This window comes from Anser cygnoides, chromosome 2 (genome assembly GCF_040182565.1).
Source record: "Anser cygnoides isolate HZ-2024a breed goose chromosome 2, Taihu_goose_T2T_genome, whole genome shotgun sequence".
Classification (NCBI taxonomy): domain Eukaryota; kingdom Metazoa; phylum Chordata; class Aves; order Anseriformes; family Anatidae; genus Anser; species Anser cygnoides.
In genome coordinates, this window is record NC_089874.1 from 158032698 (window position 1) to 158052791 (window position 20094).

Genomic DNA, 20094 nt, shown 5'->3' on the forward strand with positions numbered 1-20094 from the left:
CTGGTAAAACAAGTTTGTTTCCCACATAGGATTCCAGCTACATTTTATGATTTTTTTTTCCTGTGATTTATATAAAAAATTTATGTGATAGTTTGTAAAAGAGGGTTGTTAAGATTGTCATGATTTGTCACAAGTTATCCATTTTTTAATATTATTTCTCCTTCTTGGCAATTGGTGAACAGGAAATATTGGATCTTACTGCAGATTTTCAGCTGTGATGGGGCTATTTAGTTAGCACATTTTGACATCCTAGTTTCAGAAGTACTTTCCTACAGAAACTGTAGTGTTTCAGGTTGGGGAAAAAAAAAAAAAAAAAAAGATGGAATCAATCCAAATAACCACCATTTCTGAAAATTCAGGCTCTGAAGACAAACATCTATATCATTTTACAAGCCCATACCTAAAAACAGACAAAAATCCACATATCCCTGGAATGAACCTGCCACTGAACCTGCCACTTTCATCTGCATGTACTAAGTTGCACATCTACATTTTAGCTTTGAGAACTCTACTGCTGAAGCTTGAAAATAAATCTTCTTAAGCAGAGGAATACATGCAGACCCTCAGTTTTTATAATTAAGCTAAAATAAGCTAGATTTGAAAGTGCCGAGACAACATTTTTCAGGCAGAAACCTTTCCAACGCATCATCATTTTCCTATTTAAATGTTTGAAGAGACTTCTTATAGTTTTAAAATAATATATTTAGCATATTTATATTTAGAATAAATGCAGATGTTATATTTAGATTAAATCATTTCTAAAGGAGACACCATTATTTTTAAATTGCTTGATCAAAAAGTTCAGAATGTTTTCTCCCTCAATGTGACTTTTGATTAAAGCTGCATATTTCTAAGATGAATCTTTTATCTTAACCTTACCTTTTGACACTTCCAATTAGCCTCATGGAAAGCATTACATAAAACTGCCTCCCTGCCAATACATAGATTCAGTGAGGATAAAAAGAAGATACCCTATTAATTTCCTTTTATGAAAGATCCTAATATAAATGCAGTTTCTTATGACTGTATTGCTCTATAAACCAAGGTTCATTTCTCAGACTTGTTGAAATGTGAGAAGATAGGTAGCACTTTGCATCAATGCAAAGTTTGTTGTTGCTTTCTTAAATACACAAACAAAATCTATGTTGTTCTTTGTTGTTGTTGTTTTGTATTGTTTCATTGTTGTTTTCAAACTCATTGTCAGTTCCTTAAGAGCCCTGTTCAGTTACAGGATTCACTTCTGAAAATGACTTTGAGCTTCAGAAACTTAGGTGAACAAATATTTCTTTGCTGTGTCACCTAACTGTGTAGCTGACATTCCACATATTTATTTGAAATACTAATTCAGACGAGAAAATCCCCCAAATAAAGCAAAGGACATCACAATAAGACATCAAAAGGACATTTTTTTCTTCAGTGCACAGCAGGAGGAAACAGTTGTCTGGATGCAACTCTCTACTGAATTAGTGAAAATGACTATTCAGCATTTAGGGCATTTGTGGATGTTGAAGAACTTGCACAGTTGAACTGTACATTAGACTGAAAGGACAGCAAGGATCAGAGACATGTAAGTAAACATGTAAGGACCTCTGAAGGTCCTGCCTCCAGAGCAGTAGGTCTGAAAACCCCTATGGATCGTTTAACAGTAAAACTGAAGGACATTGTTGGCCTTAAGCAGCAAACATGGTGTGGGGGCTCTCTCTGCATCTGAACAACTGATTTCTGTTCCTACCAGACCTTCAAGTTGCCACTGATGATGAAATTTTGTTGTCTCGGACTCACTGCCCAGGGAGAGAGCCCCATGGCATGCGTTGGTGCTTACAAGCCCTTCCCAGTTCTGGATTTTTCACTTTGGTTTATTCCTCTTCATCTTTTTTCCATGTTCGGATTAACTCTGTTCCCATATTGTGGAGTATCACTGAATTCTGTTCGATCATTGGTATACCAATTCATAAAATTTCTGACTGTCTTTTATGGTCTCACTGGTAATAAGGGTTTCTAAAATAAATCGTCACAAAGTCATTCCTCTCACAACAAGGTCTCCTCTAGGTAAAAATTTGTATCTGTCAGATATGTTTTATTTTACATATAAAATACATTTTTATTTTCAGATTACTTTAACAAGCCTTGAAAACAAAACCATGTATTGGCTAAAATATGAATGTCTCCCCCCTTTTCTCATGCTTCAAAAGCAGTAAGCTTATCTTCACTTAATGGAGGCAAAAATTACCTTTCAAAAAGTTATTGAAACTAATGACTGCAATTTCATACTATTCCACAAGTCATGGTGCTGTTTCTTCTTGCTCTAATGAGCAACTAACTGCAAATGCTTGTTATGACTGCATTAAGAAGCAGTTTACAAGAAAAGATTTTTTCTTTAAAAATCAAGGTAGAATTCCTTCAGTAGAAACTTGTTTTTGAGATATCCAAAGAGTATTAAAAAGATTAGGATCACTAATTGTCTATTAAAAACAGACACAAACAGTTAGTCAAGGAGCATATTAGAATTATAATTAACCCTTCAGATTAGGTTTTAGGTCTGAGGTAGTCCCAGAATGAACATTTAATTTATAGGAAAGGGCAAAATTGTCTTGTAGGCATTCAGTGTGGGTGATCAGGAACCAGTCTAGCAAAATGAAAGCATGGGTTGCAGCAATTTTCTTCATTTTCTGATATACTCTCCTTTTTTCACATCACAATTTAAATCAGGCTAATTTTTTCTTGACACCCAATGTAAGGTATTCCATTTTATGAGAAATCATCAAACTATGCGTACATGAAACATCTCTACAACACCAATTAAAAGAGCTAATGTGTAATGGCAAATACTGCATCTCGCCTCCCATGCATTATATGAGATAGCTGAAAAAGAAACGCATATTCCTTGACTCTCTTTGGCTTTCTGCACTATCAGCAAATAACCCAATGTAACTCAGTAAAATTAAGTACAACACTCCTACAATCTAATAAAGATTAGACTAGCAGGTACTATTTTTTCTTAAATACTTTGTATTACTTGTCATTAGATTTTCAGAACAAGTTGTCAAAAATATTTGTCTGTTTGGAAAGTTTTGAAAATTTGTAATGTGGTACATCTGGAGGGGAGAAACAAAGGAAATCTGGGCACAAATCAAAGTCCTAAGTAATTTCTTTAGTTATAAACCATGCAATTTTTTTTCTCAATATTCACCAAATTTTTTCCCTGGTCTGTAATGTAAACAGGCAAGCAGGTCTCCATGGTTGTGGTGCATGAGAATGAGGCACAGTGAGTCTAAAAACAGCATATAGCAAAACCTGACTGGAGCTTTCACTAATAAGGAATAATTTTCTGTCCAAAAAATAATACATCCAGGTGGTTTGTATTCTATTGCAAAACACTGCAGAGGAAATTCAAAACTATACTTTTACTGAGATTTAGCTGCACTGGCACCTTCAAAAATGTAATTCAACCTTGTGTGTCTTCCTAGGCGATAATACTCCTAAAATTTACCCCAAATATACCACTTTCCTTAAGTAATCTTCACCTGTACAGGTCTGGGCTCCACTGTTCTCCACTCAGGTGGTCCAGGAAATCAAGATACAACAGCTAATCCTAACTGCTTCTGACCATTGTTATTTCTCCCAGTATTTTCACCTTGTATGCTTACCGGCAAACTTTTAAATAAAAATGCTTTAAAGATATGATTTAAAGATAAGCTCCTGCAACCTTTCATCTTGTATCTATAGCCTGGAAACCACTGAAGGACTGTGTATTCATAACTTTTATGAATCCTTGTCTCCAAATTTATACGATAGCCTAAAAACTTATGGAAGACACTTAGTGGATCATAAAACAATTCAGCCAAGGAGCTAATTGTACCAATGTGCTAGTATGAGACGGTACATTCACTTTCCCAGCTCCTTTGACTGTGCTTGAGTCATGCATATTCAGCCTAATGTATCCTGCCGGTGGACGTCACCATAACATATTTTAATAAGCCATGCTGGTGAAAAGAGGCGCAATAAATAGATAGATAGATAGATAGATAGATAGATAGATAGATAGATAGATAGATAGATAAATCCAGTCAGAAAAGAGCTTCTATAGTTTGGCTTTAAGATATGTCTGCATTAGCTCAGCCCTGCAGAACTGATGCTGAGACTGATAAGTATGTGACGTTATGAGCTGCACAAGAAAAAGCGGTGAGCATAGTTTGCTCTTCATAAGCCAAAAGCAGGCTTCATCAGTCATGATGTCTATTCAGAGACAGGAAACTAAATCTCATGGGGTCTCAAAACCTGCAGAGAGAAACTAAAGACTGTACACAAACAGCCTTGTTCCTTCTCTCCTTTTACAGCGGAGGAAGTCACCAGCCACCAGTCTCCTCCTGTTTTTAAGGAAACACACCACACTAATAATGGTTAGGGGTATTAAGTAATTGTATATATTTTTATGGTTATATATTTTTACACATACATATGCATGCTACACGGCATATTTAAGTTCAAACAGCTTGAGTCAAGTCAAGCCTGAGTGCCTTCCCCTCCAACGAATTCTTTGAAACTATTCCTCTTCTGCTTCTGCAGATGAAAAAAACTAGCAGAAAGCAAACTAAACATTGCTAATGCTGTCAGTTTCCACACTTTTCTTGTAAATCCCACAAAAGTTAGTAAAATAATAATTATTTTATATATGATTCTGCATATGCCAAGGGTGATTTACATTGGAACAGGATGAAAAATATTTTTCTTCCTTCCTTGGGCATTTTTCACACTACAGTGTATGCCAAACCAGAACTGGACTTTTTTCTTTCCGTAGAATCAATTTCTTTACTCAGACTTCGAGTTTGGAAATTTTTATTCAGACTTTTTTTGTGTGTGTGTGTTTTTGTATACTTATTTGTGTTTTATACAAATGTAATTTGTAGAATTATTTTGTATTTTAATGTATAATTTAATCTTGGTTAACTGAACCAGACTTTCAAACTGAAAAAAGCAAACATTTAATCTATGAAAGAATGTTAAATTTGAACATTTCAAATGTAAAAATGAAAAAATCAAAATGTAATATTCAAGAACTCATTAATCTTGCACTCACATTTTTTCATCCTCTCTGCACAGTATTGAGTGAAAAGGACTCCATTGCTTATTCTCTACAAGCTGTCATTAACATTAAAAAATTTTCATCCAGAAATCATTTAGAATAGTAAACCAACTTCCATTGTCAGCAAGGAAAGCCACATGTAAGAGAGTGCTTGCAGATAAGGTGGCATGAATTTCTATTGCTTTTCTGACATAAAAACTCAAGAGGAAAAGGGCAGTTTAAATTCTACAAGTACTTAAAGGATCTATGCTGATAATGATAATGGCGCAATGAATTAATTGGTGTGCCTAACTGTGATGTGTGTCCAGAAATGTCAAAATTATGAAGATACACCTGAAGAATAGCTAACTGAGAAAGTGCTACAATAATCCTACGGTATGACATTGCTTTACCAGTGGGTATCCTTATACTAAGGACAGTGCATCCCAGTTTAACCCGGCAGGCAGCTCAGCACCACACAGCCATTCACTCACTCCCCCATCTCCCAGTGGGAAGGGGGAGAGAATTGGGACAGAAAAAAGTAAAAGCTCATGGGTTGAGATAATTGGTCACCTGCTGACCAATGTCCATCCCATCCCTGAGCAGCGGACCCCCACCCCAGCCAGCCACCTCCTAGTAATATTTCAGCATGATACCACATGGTATGGGACATCCCTTTGGTCCATCTGGGCCAGCTGTCCTGGTCCTGTTCCCTCCCAGCTCCTGCTGCACCCCCAAGCCCCTCGCTGGCAGGGCAGCACGAGGAGCTGGAAAGTCCTTGGCTTTGGGTGAGCACTGCTCTGAAACAACTGAAACATTGGTGTGTTATCAGCATTATTCTCATTCTACATCCAGAACACAGCATCATATCAGCTACTAGGAGGAAAATTAACTCTATCCTAGCCAAAACCAGAACACAAGTCTGTACCAGTTTCCTCCAGCGTGAACCTGGCTGTGGATTTGGTATGGTTTCTGTCAACACTCAGTAGTGTTCACTAACTCAGAAGCTCCTACCTCTGTAGGGCCCCAAGACAGCACCCCAGTGTTATGTACACTTTTACAGCAGGAAGTGAAGAATTGTCTTTATATGCATGGCTTTTCCTCAATATGTAATTTTGTTTTGTCCTTCTTTCAGTTCCAACCCCAATTCATAACACTTCTCCAGCTTTGAAAGTCCAGAAAAAAAAGTCATATGTCTAAGTAACATCTTGACTGCACAGTGGATCTGTGCAATCAAGGTCTCCTGGACCAATCCTGTCCACCTTATCACTTTCCTTCTCTGCTCTTTTCACATAGCAGCAAGGACTGCTCTGCACTGCCCTTGTGAGACCCCAGCTGGAGGACTGTGTTCAGCTCTGGGACCTGCAGCACAAGAAGGACACCGAAGTATTGGAATGAGTCCAGAGAAGGGCTACAAAGATGATAAAGGGGCTGGAGCACCTCTCCTACAAAGACAGGCTGAGGGAGTTGGGGTTGTTCAGCCTGGAGAAGAGAAGGCTCCGGGGAGACCTCATTGTGGCCTTCCAGTACCTACATGAGGCCTACATGAAAGCTGGGCAGGGACTCTTTGTCGGGGGTGTAGTGATAGGGCAAGGGGGAATGTCTTTAAACTACAAGAGGGTAGATTTAGATAGATATTCAGAATGAAGTCTTTACTCAGAAGGTTGTGAGGCCCTGGCACAGGCTGCCCAGAGAAGCTGTGGATGCCCCATCCCTGGAGGTGCTCAAGGCCAGGCTGGATGGGGCTTTGGGCAGCCTGGTCTGGTGGGAGGTGTCCCTGCCCATGGCAGAGGGGGTGAAACTGGATGACCTTTAAAGGTCCCTTCCAAAACAGACCATTCTGTGCCTGCTCTCCATCTGCCTCCTCAGTCACCTAAGCATGGCCCAGTCTGAAATAAGCCCCCTTGCACACCCCCAGAGCTGAGCATGAAAACACACACATGCACTAAAACTCAAGCCCAACTCAGTAACATCCCACACAATAACAGAAACCTGAACAGTCAGAGATCAGTAAGGAAATCCAGGATTGGATCCAAATCCAAGATCAGACTTTGAAATTAATGGCCATGCTTCACCTGTTCCCCTCACGCACCCTGCCCCACCTCCAGCCATGTCCCACCCCTCAGGAACCTCCTTACCTGTCTGTCCTGCAATTGTAGCAAAGAGCCTGTGAGGAATCCTGGATGGGATTTTCAGCCCAGCTCTTATCTGGTAATACCTGGGGAGACAGAATTAAAAACGTCATGCTGTTACACAGGTGACTGCTTCATCCGTCTAAAAAATCTTTGAGAACATATCATGGGCATCTACACACAAACAGGCCCAGAACAGACTAGGTCAGAAATACTGAGCCCTTTTCTCTGCTTTGTAGTTTTTAACTGAAGTTATAATTTATACTGACGTTATCATCCCCATCCTATTTTATAGCAGTCTGAATGAACAGAGACCAAATGTATAAATTATAAGGAAAGGCTGTGAAATGAGCTTGGCTTCTCACAGGGTAAAAAAAAAAAAAAAAAAAGTGGAAAAAAAAAACATATGGAAAAATGCAGGGAAATCAGTGACAAAAATTTAATGCAAAATAAAGGAATTGGAAACTTCTGTGGAAAGAAAACGAATGTGCTAATCGCATATCCAGGAAAACTCATTTTATACATAGGGATTATCATTCTTGTGTTCCACGTTGAGCATATCATATCTTTAAAATGTTGTCACTAGCTTCAATCATACCTCAAGCAGTTACTTTCTAGTTATTTGCTATCCTATAGGTGATGCATACGTTAGGTGAAGGATGACCAAAAAAAAAAAAAATAGAAAACTTAAGAAAACTTCAGTAGTTTCACCAGTTTATTACACACAGTGCAAGGTACTTTACAAAGTTTGCAAATATGAACTCAGTCCAAACGGAGAAATAAACTTATCCTAGTCTTTTCTTGTTGGCACTTTCATAAGCAAGGAATAACAGGCGATGCACACCAGTAGGTATTACAGCTCCTAAGCCACTTCGCTGTAGCACAGGACACCTCTGACAGTTCACAGCTCTCCCACTGAGCTGCCGCAACACCATGCTGGTGTCAGTTCCCCTTTCTTTGCATTTTCCCTCCTACCCTATGTTTGGTTTATTCATTTATAAATGCCTCACATCAGGGTTGTCTTACAAGTGTGTGGAGACATTTTCAGCCTGATTTGTTTTCACCCTCTAAATACAAAAATAAAATCTAAATTAGAAATGTAAAGGTCTACCCAGCACCTGAAGACTTTATGACAGCTGGCAGAATTGTTTCTCCAGAAGAGTATAACACTACGTGGAAATGAACTGTTAGAAAATCCAGTCTTCTGAGAACTGCTGAATAAACAACAGCTCATACAGGTCACGCTTAGCAATGTAATCTTTACTAGGGATGTAATAGTGAATAATCTATGTCTGTCTCTGCTAGATTAAAAGCTGATGGAAGGGGTCTGATGGGGAGAGAAAAAAAAAATGTCTTGGTGACAATTCTGTTACAGTCCCTCACTGCTGAAAGCTCACCTTACCCTACCTGCTCCAACTTGCAGATCCCTGCCACCTGGATATAGTCCCAGCACATCCCCTAGCACTTTTTGGTATCCTTTTTGGTCTTCTGTTTCAGGCAAGAACTTGGAAATAAAACCTCTCCATTTATATTTTAGTTTTCAGAAAAGAAAACAAAAGAAGCTCAGACTCTGAACACACAATATCTAGTTAAATTACAACCAAACATTAACTGCTTGATCCTTCTCTCCCTTACACTGTTCTTGTACAATGATTAAGAGTTTTGACTTAATGTTATTGGTGCTGATTTCTTCAAGAGCGAGTACCAGAATTATGCCTTAAGACCCTTTGTATTTTCATTACAATTATATGCAATACAAATATTTAACTGACAAAAATACCCTCCTTGGGCTATACACACAGTCTAAACATTTCGAAATTACAGCAATGTGGTATTAGTGCATTGCCAAGGCAGGGTAATAGGACACTACTCAGTATGTACATATTAATGATGTTTTGCTCCATGTCCCTTCCACTAGATTTATTCCTAAGAATCACGTCCAAAACTGCCTGGTAACTCTCTTAGATATTTCCCTCTTAAGATCGTGATAGGTTAGCCTTGGCTAAGAGCCAAATTTCCACCTAGCTGCTCTTTTACCCACCCTCCTCAACAGAACAGCAGGAGAAAATATGATGAAAAATCTTGTGGGTCAAGATAAAGACAGGTAGGTCATTTACCAGTTACAATCACTGGCAAAATGGACTCACCTTGGGGAAAATGAGTATAATTTCTTGCTAATTTAAGTAGTAAGAAACGCCTCCCCCCCACTCTGTGTCCCTTTTCCCAAGTTCAACATCACTCCATCACTCCTAACTCCTCTCCATATCCTCGAGCAGTTCAGGGGATGGGATGGGGGTTGTGCTCAGCCCACCACAGCCCCTCTAAGCTGCTCCTTTGTCCTCAGACACTGCCCAGTGCCTTGTGAGCATCTCAAACAGCCCTAGACATTTTCATCAGGAAAATGGCTTCACTTGGCCCAGACTAGAACTGCTAACTGTAACACAGCCTTGGACATCAAAAATACATGAAGATATCTAAATATTAAATTTACTGTTGTTTTTTTTTCAAAGTGGGCTAGGTGCAATGGCATAAAATAGCTAGCTCTTTATCTTATTTTAACCTTTCCCTGTTCATCCCCTTTATTCTGGCAAAACCATTTGATTGAAGTCATAAATATACCTACTTCCCTGTACCCAGCGTGTTTAACTGTTCAAAACAAAAACTGCACCGAAAAATGATAGAAACCTAAGGCACTCTATGATAAAGGTTAAAATTAGTTTACAGGTCCAGAAGTGAAGAGAATCTAGAGATTGGTGAGGTCTGCAATACTAAGGAATATGACTATCATTTCCCCTTAGATTTTGAATGTGTGTATTGGGTTTATACGGCAAAGATTTGTTAGCAGGGCACTGCAGGGGTGGCCTCTGTGAGATGAGTCCAGAAGGTGGCACATGTCAGATAAATGCCATTTTCCGGTATGAATTCCATACTGGAAAAGAAGGAATTCCATCATGGAATTTGATACACTCATCCTAAAGAAAGGCTTTAGAGAATGGTTCTATACCCAGAATACAGAGGAGATTTGTGAATCTGTCTTGTGTTCCAAGCTCTTTGCGTTATGTTTGTGTTGCAATGTCTTGCACCATAAGGTAGTGTCACTGTTGATCCAGTAGATTAATGCAGAGAACGATGGTGAATTAAGTCCCCAACATCCCACTGATATTCACGGAATTCAACAGATAGGGCAGTGAAAGGATCAAGGGCTCAAAACAAAAGAATAAATTAAAAATGAAATAGAAATGCTCAGATTTTATCAATTCATTGCTTTAAAATAGAATAGTTTCCCTGAAAATTTTTGAGAACAAGTCATTTTTCAATGAAAGTTTTCAGGCAAAATGTTAACAATAGCTCTGAAGGAGATTATAAATACTACAAACATAATAAGAGCAAAGAGTAGCTTCCACTTAGGTGACCAGAAAGGGGCAAAGACATCCTCATTTGAGTTTCACCAGACCTCTTGTTGTGCGGTTAAAGTAAACATCCTACAGGAAACTAAATTAAACCCATTATCTGCATTTCTAATTTTAATCCCCAAATCAGTATTTAAATCATAAAACAGGCGAATATTGCCCATTCTTTCCCAGATCTTCCTCTATTTGCAGGTAGGGAGAAATTATCAAATACTGACTTTACAACTAAGCAAAAACATAAAAATTAAGGTTCCTGTTCCCATACTGTGAAGTTGTATGATTACTTCAAAATAGCTTGTTCATTACTGAAGAGCATTTCCCTGATCAAAATACGGTCCGTTGTAAGTATAGCATCCCATACATTTTTTTCAGCAGCAAACACAGATAAATAGCTCCACTTCCCCACGCCGCTGCCCTACTCCTCTCTTGATTGTGCTGTAAAAGTATTAGTGGGAACAAGACATAAAACAGACCCCCACTAATGAGAGCAAATAATAAAATACTCTTTCTGTCAGTACCTCTGCAAACATCCACACTGTTACATGAGTGAATACTGTTCTCAGTCCTTGCTAACAGGATGGTGGATGGAAAACAGCTTTGACACTAGCTAATACCACTCCTTCTGTTACACTGGGGTACTGCATGAACTACAAATGGGATAGATAAATCATGCTGAAGCAACAGGTACAGCTGAGCATGAAGTGTTCCTGTTTTTCCTCAGGATGAACGTAAACATCTACAGCTGACTACCTTTATCAGGAAGTGGCTTCAAAGACTGGTCACCCTCACCAGTCTCTTCCAATCCACCCAAGCAAGAGAGGGATCAATTTAGAGATGTGAGCTCTCTTCGGAGTCATCATGACCTCTTCTCATCTGAGCGGACTATTTGCTATCTGGACACTGGAGCAGCAGAGCCTTGAGGGTGGTCTGAGCTGAGCATGGAGGCAATTGAACAGACTCTTTATGTAAAAGTAACTGCTATCTACGTTGCAGGCTTGGGAAGAATTCCTACAGAGAAGTACTTCAGCTCAGCCCAGCTGAGTAAACATCTCCAAAATGGAGTGAACACAAAAAAATGCAAAGAATGGGAACTAGATCTAAAGTCAAATTTATGCCTAACACTGGAAAATCAGGCTGAGGTAAGCATTGCAAAAGCCGCTAATATAGCTGCAGGGTGTTCTCCACCACATATGAGCAAGCAGAGGGAAGGGTTGCCCAATAGTGATACAGCGCTGACACTAACAATAAATAAGATTTTATCCACCAAAATAACAAAATATTTTGCTCTCCTGCTTACTTTTCATGAACAACACAGATAAGAAGGCTAAAGAAGAGTACAAAGCTTTGGAAAAAATCACAACCAAGATGCCAAAATCAAAGAGATCAGCGTGCTTAGTGAGGAGAAAGCATGAAAACCCTGGCAGAAGTGTCACATGATCTGGAAAATTGATCATAAAGATTTACAACAAACCCAAGAAATCAAGAAAGGTACTGTAGGACTGGTGATGTACAGAAGAAAGTCATTTTTCAAAGGCGTTTAAATGGACACCACTATGGGTTTTTGAGTGACATCTTACAAATGCACAAGGCTTTACTGTAGATTTTGAAAGAAAGAATAATTAAGAAATAAATAAGAAATTGCAATAAAATTATTGTTTTGCTACAAATGCAATCACAAAATTATGGAATATCCTGAGTTGGAAGGGACCCACAAGGACTATCTAGTCCAACTCATGGCTCCAGCAGGCTCGGTGCCATGACCGTTTCCCTGGGGAGCCTGTTCCAGTGCCCGACCACTCTTAGTGAAGAACCTTTTCCTAACATCCAATCTAATAATCTAATCCAATATCCAATCCACAGGCTGTGTCTGGCTCATTAGAGTTAGGTTAGGTGGTACCTCTCTTTGAGTAAATAGCTGCTGTTGCTTTTTGTGTGTGAGCGCTTTTTGTTGTTGTTACTGTGTTGGGTGTTTTTGTTTGTTTGGTTGGTTGGTTGTTTTATGTTTTTAAACAAGAACAGTGCAGAAAAGCTTATTTAGACTTCAGTAAAGTAGGGAGACCATGGAAAATTGTCGGATAATGTGGAACAGGTCCTGTGAAGGGAAGATGAGGAAACAGCAAGCTGATTTCAAAAAAAAAAAGAACTAAAGGAACTTGGCACACAACTCAGCAAAACACAGAGCAATCAGATCCCCTCTCTATCTATAAATACACTGAAAGGAAAAACATCAGGAAGGAAGAAGGAGAGTGAGGTACAAGAAAGTACAACATTGGCACAAGAACAACCACGTATAACTGCCCATGAATAAATGCAATTTAGAAATATGAAGTTGTAGCTGGCAAAGGAGCAAGACTATGAAACAGCCTCCTAGCAGACACAGGGATGAAAAAAAGCCAATTTATTTTTAGGGGAAGCTGAGTTAATTTCTGAATAATTTATAGGACACGGATCCTTCTCGTTTGCAGGACTGATGTTATTTACGTAGGCAGCCTGTACCACCAAGTTCCATCTCTCCTATGAGAGAGTCTGCACAGGTCACCCTAGTAGCAATGAATTTGCCATCGGCATCTTCACTGGTCATTTGTGAACTGCTCGTCTTTAAAATCATTGCTAATTTGAATGTTAACTTTGTTTTTCTATGCCTGGACACTCATTAATCCTTGACGACCTGTACTGACTCACCTAGGGCACTGACGTTAAAACCTCCCTCAGGAGCCTGACTCCACTAATGGTTGTGTTGGGTTACGCAGCCACCCCTTGCCTCCCCCTTTCAAAAGGCAAAGCTACCAGCACCTTTCAGCCTCCCAGCTCTGTGATGGTCAGACCTCCTCTAAGGAGCACCAACATCACTCTTAGATGTTAACTGCTAACTTAACGCCCAGGCAAGGTTGAGGTTTGTGTGTGTGTGTGTGGTTTTTTGTTTGTTTGTTTGGATGGTGGTTTTTGTTGGTTTGATTTTTATTTTTTTTTTAACTGTCTGTTAATTATTACTATTGTACTCAAATGCACAGTGGAAATATTTAGTTTTATGAGAATCAAATATTTTTGTTTCAGATGGGTCATCATGTCATCTCTAGTAATCTAACCAGAACACAGGGCAGTGCCTAATTCCAGAGGATTTACAACAAAACAGAAGAGGAACACATCCATGGAGAAGGCTGATATCAGCCTTATTACTGATGGTTGGACTCACCCCTTTGCTTCCTCCTCTCTGATCAAAGCTAGAACACCTCAGCTCCCATCTAGTCCTACAAGCTACTGCGTAATTGCCTTCCTGAGCCATTGCCCAGCAGTGGCATTACAGAGACTAGACAATGAAAATGGGATTGGGGATGACTAATCTGAGAGAAGCAATTTGTTGGATAATATTGATACATCACCCTACCAAGCCAGATCACTCCCACCAGCAGCCCTGACAGACTAGGCTGCTCCTCCCTATTCATTCCTGCAGCATGGAAAGTGAAAAGGTTGGCTCAGTACCACTGCCACAGGAACCAGAAAACTACAAAACTAAATAGCTTCTGCTTGCTATGAATTCTATCTGACAAACTCCAAGGCTTAACATTTCATTCTGTTTTAGGCTGTGTTTTAATAAACAACCCTTAAGCTAGTACCTACTGTAAACAAAACAACTGTAGGCTGAGCCCTGTCACTCAGCCTTGAGATTCTGTTGCTCCTCAGACCAGTGTGTTGGAGTTGCCCTCCAGCAGTCCCTGTCAGCAAAACCCTATCAAATTGCTGCTGCAGGGGAGCCAAAGCAGTACACTGTTTTGGAAAACAACAAGGAAAAAACTTCTAAGAACAGCATGAGAAAAGACCTCAAATCTCTATCCAACAAGCTACTTCATTGGCTATAAAGGGAGTTCATGGGTTTTTTTTGTTTGTTTGTTTGGTTGGTTGGTTGGTTTGTTTTGTTTTCCTGCTGGAAAGAATATACATTCCTTCTCTGGCAATATTAGCATATTAGCAGACCTTTTTGTCTTGTGTTGATGATTCCCAGAAGAGGAATACAAAGTATGTTACCCTCTGAGAGCTACCTGCTGCATATTCCGGAAGTTTCTGTGGGTTAGATGAAACGACTGTGATTATTGACAGTGATTTCCAGAGAAACACAGCACCTTGGATTTCAAACAATTAACGAACCAAACTACAAACTATTATTTCCTAGACAGATACTGGGAGATGAAACTCGGGCGTGGGGGTGGGGAGGGGAAGAATCATATTGCTGCATAAGATGGTGTGCAAAAAGCACAGACATAAGGAAGCCCTACAATACAACCACAAAATAGGACAAACTCTTAGATCTCTTTATGCTAAACAGCAGCCAGTGTGTGTGGTTCACAAACGTCTCCACAGAAGCAGTTCATCAGCAAGTTCTTCCATGATCAGCATCCAAAATGCACCAGCACAACAGGGCTCAAAGCGGCTCTGGATGTTGCTGACTGGAACACGCTTGTCAGTACAAAATAATGCGTATAAAATATACATTAATCATCAAAGGTGAACAGGAGCCCCCGAACAAACAATGATACTGAACTGAATGTCGAGGCCCAGGTGCTGGCCAGAGGCTGCAGGGCCTCTGTGGTGGCTCCAATGGCCCCATGGCAGGGCCCAGCTGAGCCCAGCACCAAGCTGGCGGCACCTCGGGGAAAACAGATTTCCGAAAGGGCAGAGCGGGCACAGGCTGAGGAGGAGGCCCAGGGCGAGGGAGAAGCAGCAGAGGGCCCAGGCCCCAGGGGGAGGAGGGCAGGAGGGGCTCCAGGCCCACAGGCAGCAGGGATTCCCCGGCAGCCCTGCGGAGCCCCCGCTGGAGCAGATCTCCACCCTGCAGCCCGGGGAGGGCCCACGCCGCAGCAGGGGGACATTTCCTGAGGGAGCTGCGGCCGTGGGGAGCCCCCGCGGGAGCAGGGTGTTCCTGAAGGGCTGCAGCCCGGGGCAGGGCCCCCGCTGGAGCAGGGCTACGGGTGAGGAGGAAGGGGCGGCCAAGAGGGTTCTGGGTGTGCGGGGGTGCTGAGTGCAACAAAACCGAAAGGTTTCAAATTGCAAAAATATTTTTCTCTGCATATGAGGGGAGAATGTTTCATGTTACAACCAAAAAGTTTGTTACTACACCACAAAGAATCACATGTAAACAGTGACATTTGGACGTGACGCTCCATTGTAACAGGAGCTAGAAGTACATCCACTCAGAAAAGAATAAAAGATGGATGACCTTAAAGCTTTTCTTAATTACATTAAATGCGCTACTGTAAAGAAGGGAAAATAATACCTATTCTGTTGCATTCTTAGGTGATTAAAAATGCATACAGCTCAGATGTAAGCTTTGAAGTGAAACTGCAAGCTTATTTCCAAACATTTCATTTGTTGGATATTTCCTGTGAACCTACACACATCTACAAACATCAGTCAGGCTGCTTTCTCAATTAAATGGTATTTCAAGAAACCTGTGTGACCACCTCTACCACAGGCTTCTAGCATGGTGCTGAAGAGCCCCAAAATACAGGAGTGAGAACGTGTCACAGAGGAGCTACCAGTAAGCAGTACGTTGTTCTTCTCAACTGCCATCACCCTTCCCACCATCAGCATTTCCTTCCCACTCTTTTGTCAGCAGAAGGAACAACGTGGACAGCTCAGGGCTCCTGCCTAAAAAAAACCTTCTCATTTTGGAAGCATAAAAATGGCTGTTGGAAGTGTCAAGAGGAAGGCTTTCCTCAGTCTTACACAAACACTGAACCAGGTGACAGGTCTGTCAGGAAGCTTCCTCCATAATGCCCACAACAGCAGGTTAGTCAAACGCAACTACGGCACTCCGATCCAGACTTCATTTGTCACATCAAGTTTCCACAATTCTCACTGCAGATTTATCCCCAGGCTCTTTTGACGAAGGTAGATCTAAAATTAATAGGGAAAGAGAAGTGCAATACATACCCTCCTTGCAGTACAGTAACTAATATAGCCCTTGACTTGCTAGAAGGCATAGTTGGTCTACTGACAGCAAACTGCCCACCTACAAGGAGGCTGTAGCATGCAGACACAAGGAGGCATGCAATAAGAGGAAATTCTCCAATTGTAAACATTTGGCAGCCAACCTTTCAGATTTTTTATTTTCATAGAAAATCCTGTTCTAACAATAAATGGTGTCAAGCTCTACAAACCTAACAAATATTTGTGTGATTATCACCCAAGCAAACACTATGTGTGAGGGGTCTCAACACCTTGCTGAAGATGCCTAGCATGTACCAGGATCAAACACAGATAGGTATGTTTAGAGACCAAGAATTAGAGCTGGAAGCTCTCCAAAGCTGAATGCTCCGAATGCGATGTGGAAAAATATACACCTTTTGGCAAACAAGCATTAAACTTAACAGAACAGCTTCCATACTTCAGTGTGTTACTGAATCAGAGCCTACACTAGGCACTTGATGCCTTTGAGGCGAGGCTTTCATTTGGATCCAGGTAAGCCACAACCTTGATAATTTTTATACTTGTAGCTTCATCAGATATCTCTTCACTGCAGAAACTTGCAACCCTACGGGCCATAAAAGCTCCAGCCCTTGCATCCCTGCAGCTCTCTGACAATTACACCAACCAGCACTCTTTATATCTCCTTTTATGCTCACCTCAGGGGCTCTTGGCCTTTTATGCTCACCAAGGTAGCAATGCTGCCTTTTATTTGGTCCTGTATCCATACTCTTAAAGCAATCTGCCCTTTACTTTCCTTTCAGGCAGCATAGCAAAGTAGGGGTGAAGAGGAGTAGGTAGTAGAATAGTGTACAGCAGAGTAAAATGAAAGAGACAGGCAAAGAGAGGCAGGCAAAGTAAAGGGCAGAAAATTAGAACCCCAGTAAGGATATGACACTTACATCCTTTTCTCAAAGGCAATGAGAAACCTGGGAAACATGGCTTAATTTGGTTTCACAGTCAAGTAGTAACATTTTTCAATCCATTTTTAAATTATATGAGCAGCTAGAGAAGAAGAGATTTTGTGCTCTTGTAACTGAAGCATCTGAAAAAATCTTAAACTTCAATAATCTTACAGAGGTATGCAATCCTTAACTGCTGTGGGTGCCAACAAGAAGCACTTATAGAAATTATTTAATAAATATAAAAGGAGCTGAATATTACTGAAGGTCATTCTTTTCTTTCTTAATTCAAACTTTTATGTTACAGCTTTTTTATTAGCATAAGATGTACAGCCAGACAAACATGGTGTCTCATGAGAGTTCTAAAGTGTTTCTGCAATGTTTGTAGACTGAAATGAATATAAAAGTATTTAGATTTGGAGGCATTATTTACACTAAATTTTGTTGAGTTTTGGATCCCACTCTTGGAAACAGGAGACAACAGAAAATGATAGCCAGGAAATGGCTTCTCAGAGGCTGCTCCTTTAAAAATTGTACAAATCGTTTCCCATTTTGATTCTCACACCTTCCCAGAAGACTGAAAGACAAAGTGACCTTGAAACAGAGATGCAGACTCATTGGGGACATAATGGGTACATCTAACCCAGCAGACCAAGGAGAGATTTTCAGCGCATGCACAGCCTGGCAATTGTCCAATTCCAAATGAATACAAAACCTGAGCATCTTCCATCCATTGCCCCTGAGCTGACTTCCAAAAGAAGGAAGTCTGGGACATGAGCAAAGTGAAGATGAAGAGTGATCTGACACACAGTGAATCATAATGGAGTGACTACATCGGTGGACAAGGGAAGAGTAACTGATGTCCTCTACCTGAACTTCTATAAGGCCTTTGACAGGGTTCCCCACAACATCCTTGGCTCTAAACTGGAAAGATGGGGATTTGAAGGGTGGACTATTTGGTGGATAACGAATTGGCTAGATGGCCACATTCAAAGAGTTGTGGTCAATGGTTCAATTTGACTACTTTGTCAGTGTTTTCCACTGAAATGAAGCTGTGTTTGTTTTTGTTGGCCATAGTGCTCTCATGCATTGCAGGTTATAAATGCATTACGTTTTGTGGCCTAGAACACCTGGGCAAGTTCTTAAAAACAGTATAATCTAAGAGAACCCACATATACCCCTTGATTTGAAAACCTGTTACTCACGTGAGGTCTCAACTATATCTTCATAAAAGGAAGATTGGTAATTTTGTAACTTATTGAAAAATAATTTTGAATTTCCAATTTCTTTGAAGGCAGTAAGGGAATGAAAAGAGGAAAAGAAAGGAAACAAAAAAAAAAAAGTATTGTAGAAGCAGCATTTTCCTTTACAAGAATCAATGGAAAGCCTCTGACCCACTTCCTAAGATGTCTGAGGTGGGTTTGTGAGAGGAATTTCAATCTATTTTCTTTTGCGGCCTGGTACCTAAAATTCATTACAACTTAACTTTCTCCTCCGAAATGGGGTTGCAGTGGTTCATCTCTTCTCCAAATATTGTTCTTCGTTCAGAAAGACAGCCTTTTTTTGTGAGGGTAACACCTATGGCTTGTAACCACAGATTAGAACATGATTGTGTCATACACAATGCAGCTAAAGAAATAAAGCACACACACACGAAGGCAGCATTTCCTGTTCTAAAAGATTAAAGATCTCAGCACAGAATCAGAAATGAACACTCACACAACAACTAGGAAATGCAGAGACTTTCCAAGTTTTTGTGAGTCAAACATGGAACAGCGTACTGTGTTTGTACAAACAGAGGATTGTTTTTCAATTAGTTTCATATAACCTGTAAAACTATGTAAGACAATAAACACAAAGTGATGTGCCATAAAACTGGAAAAGAATTAACACAGCCCCTTTCTTTCTGTTATAAATACCTTCTAGGACTGAGAGCAGGAGTTTTAGCAAAGGAAAAAGTAACAGTTCAGTGTCAAGCAGGAAAGGACCATTTGAGCTTTCACTCTCAAAAAAAAAAATTAAAAAAAAATTGGTAGAGAACCTAAAATACAATTGTGCAGTAAGCAGGACCTGGCTAAGCAATTTTTGGAGGTTTTACATGTAAACTGGTGAATTCTAGTCCTTGAAAAGCAACTTAAAAAACATTGGCAGTTGATGGATGAGTAAGCTACAGAAAGGAAAAATGAATGTGATGGTTTTCAGCAGGGATCTGGAAGAACATTTAAAACTTACAGTAACGTCAAAGGCTTGTGTAGTGCCCAGAGAGTATGAGGTAGAATCTTCCAAGCAGGAAAAAAAAAAAAAGAGCAAAGATGGATGATTACAATAAGCTGTTATTAGAAAACGACCAAAACCATCCAGAATTTACAGCTTGTGATAAAGAAATAGAAAAACTGGTGGCACACATACAAGAACTGGAGAAAAGAGGTATTAAATTCTCAAAGACTGCAAGCTACTTCAAACCACAACCACAAGAAATTAAGAAAGTGGAAACAGAATTAAAACAAAATGAAGAAGCATTGCAAAGGAACAGTACAATAACCTGATTCAGATCTCTGTTCTACAGTTTAAATTGGATGATACAGGGCATGACGTAACTACAGAAGGCAGCTCTGATCAAGTGCTGA

The 20094-nt window shown here is 40.1% G+C and overlaps 1 protein-coding gene across 8 annotated transcripts in view; it reads right to left on the reverse strand.

Annotated features, from left to right (window-relative positions):
- FAM135B (family with sequence similarity 135 member B) overlaps positions 1–20094 on the reverse strand; it is a 204799-nt gene that overhangs the window by 102918 nt on the left and 81787 nt on the right. For all 8 annotated transcript variants that reach the window (XR_010828841.1, XM_066990771.1, XM_066990767.1 and 5 more), the window contains one exon: positions 7201–7280. Coding sequence is in view for 5 of the 8 variants with exons in the window: in XM_066990771.1 (XP_066846872.1) it covers positions 7201–7280 (80 nt within the window). In the remaining 3 variants the exon portion in view is untranslated. The remainder of the gene's footprint in view (positions 1–7200; positions 7281–20094) is intronic.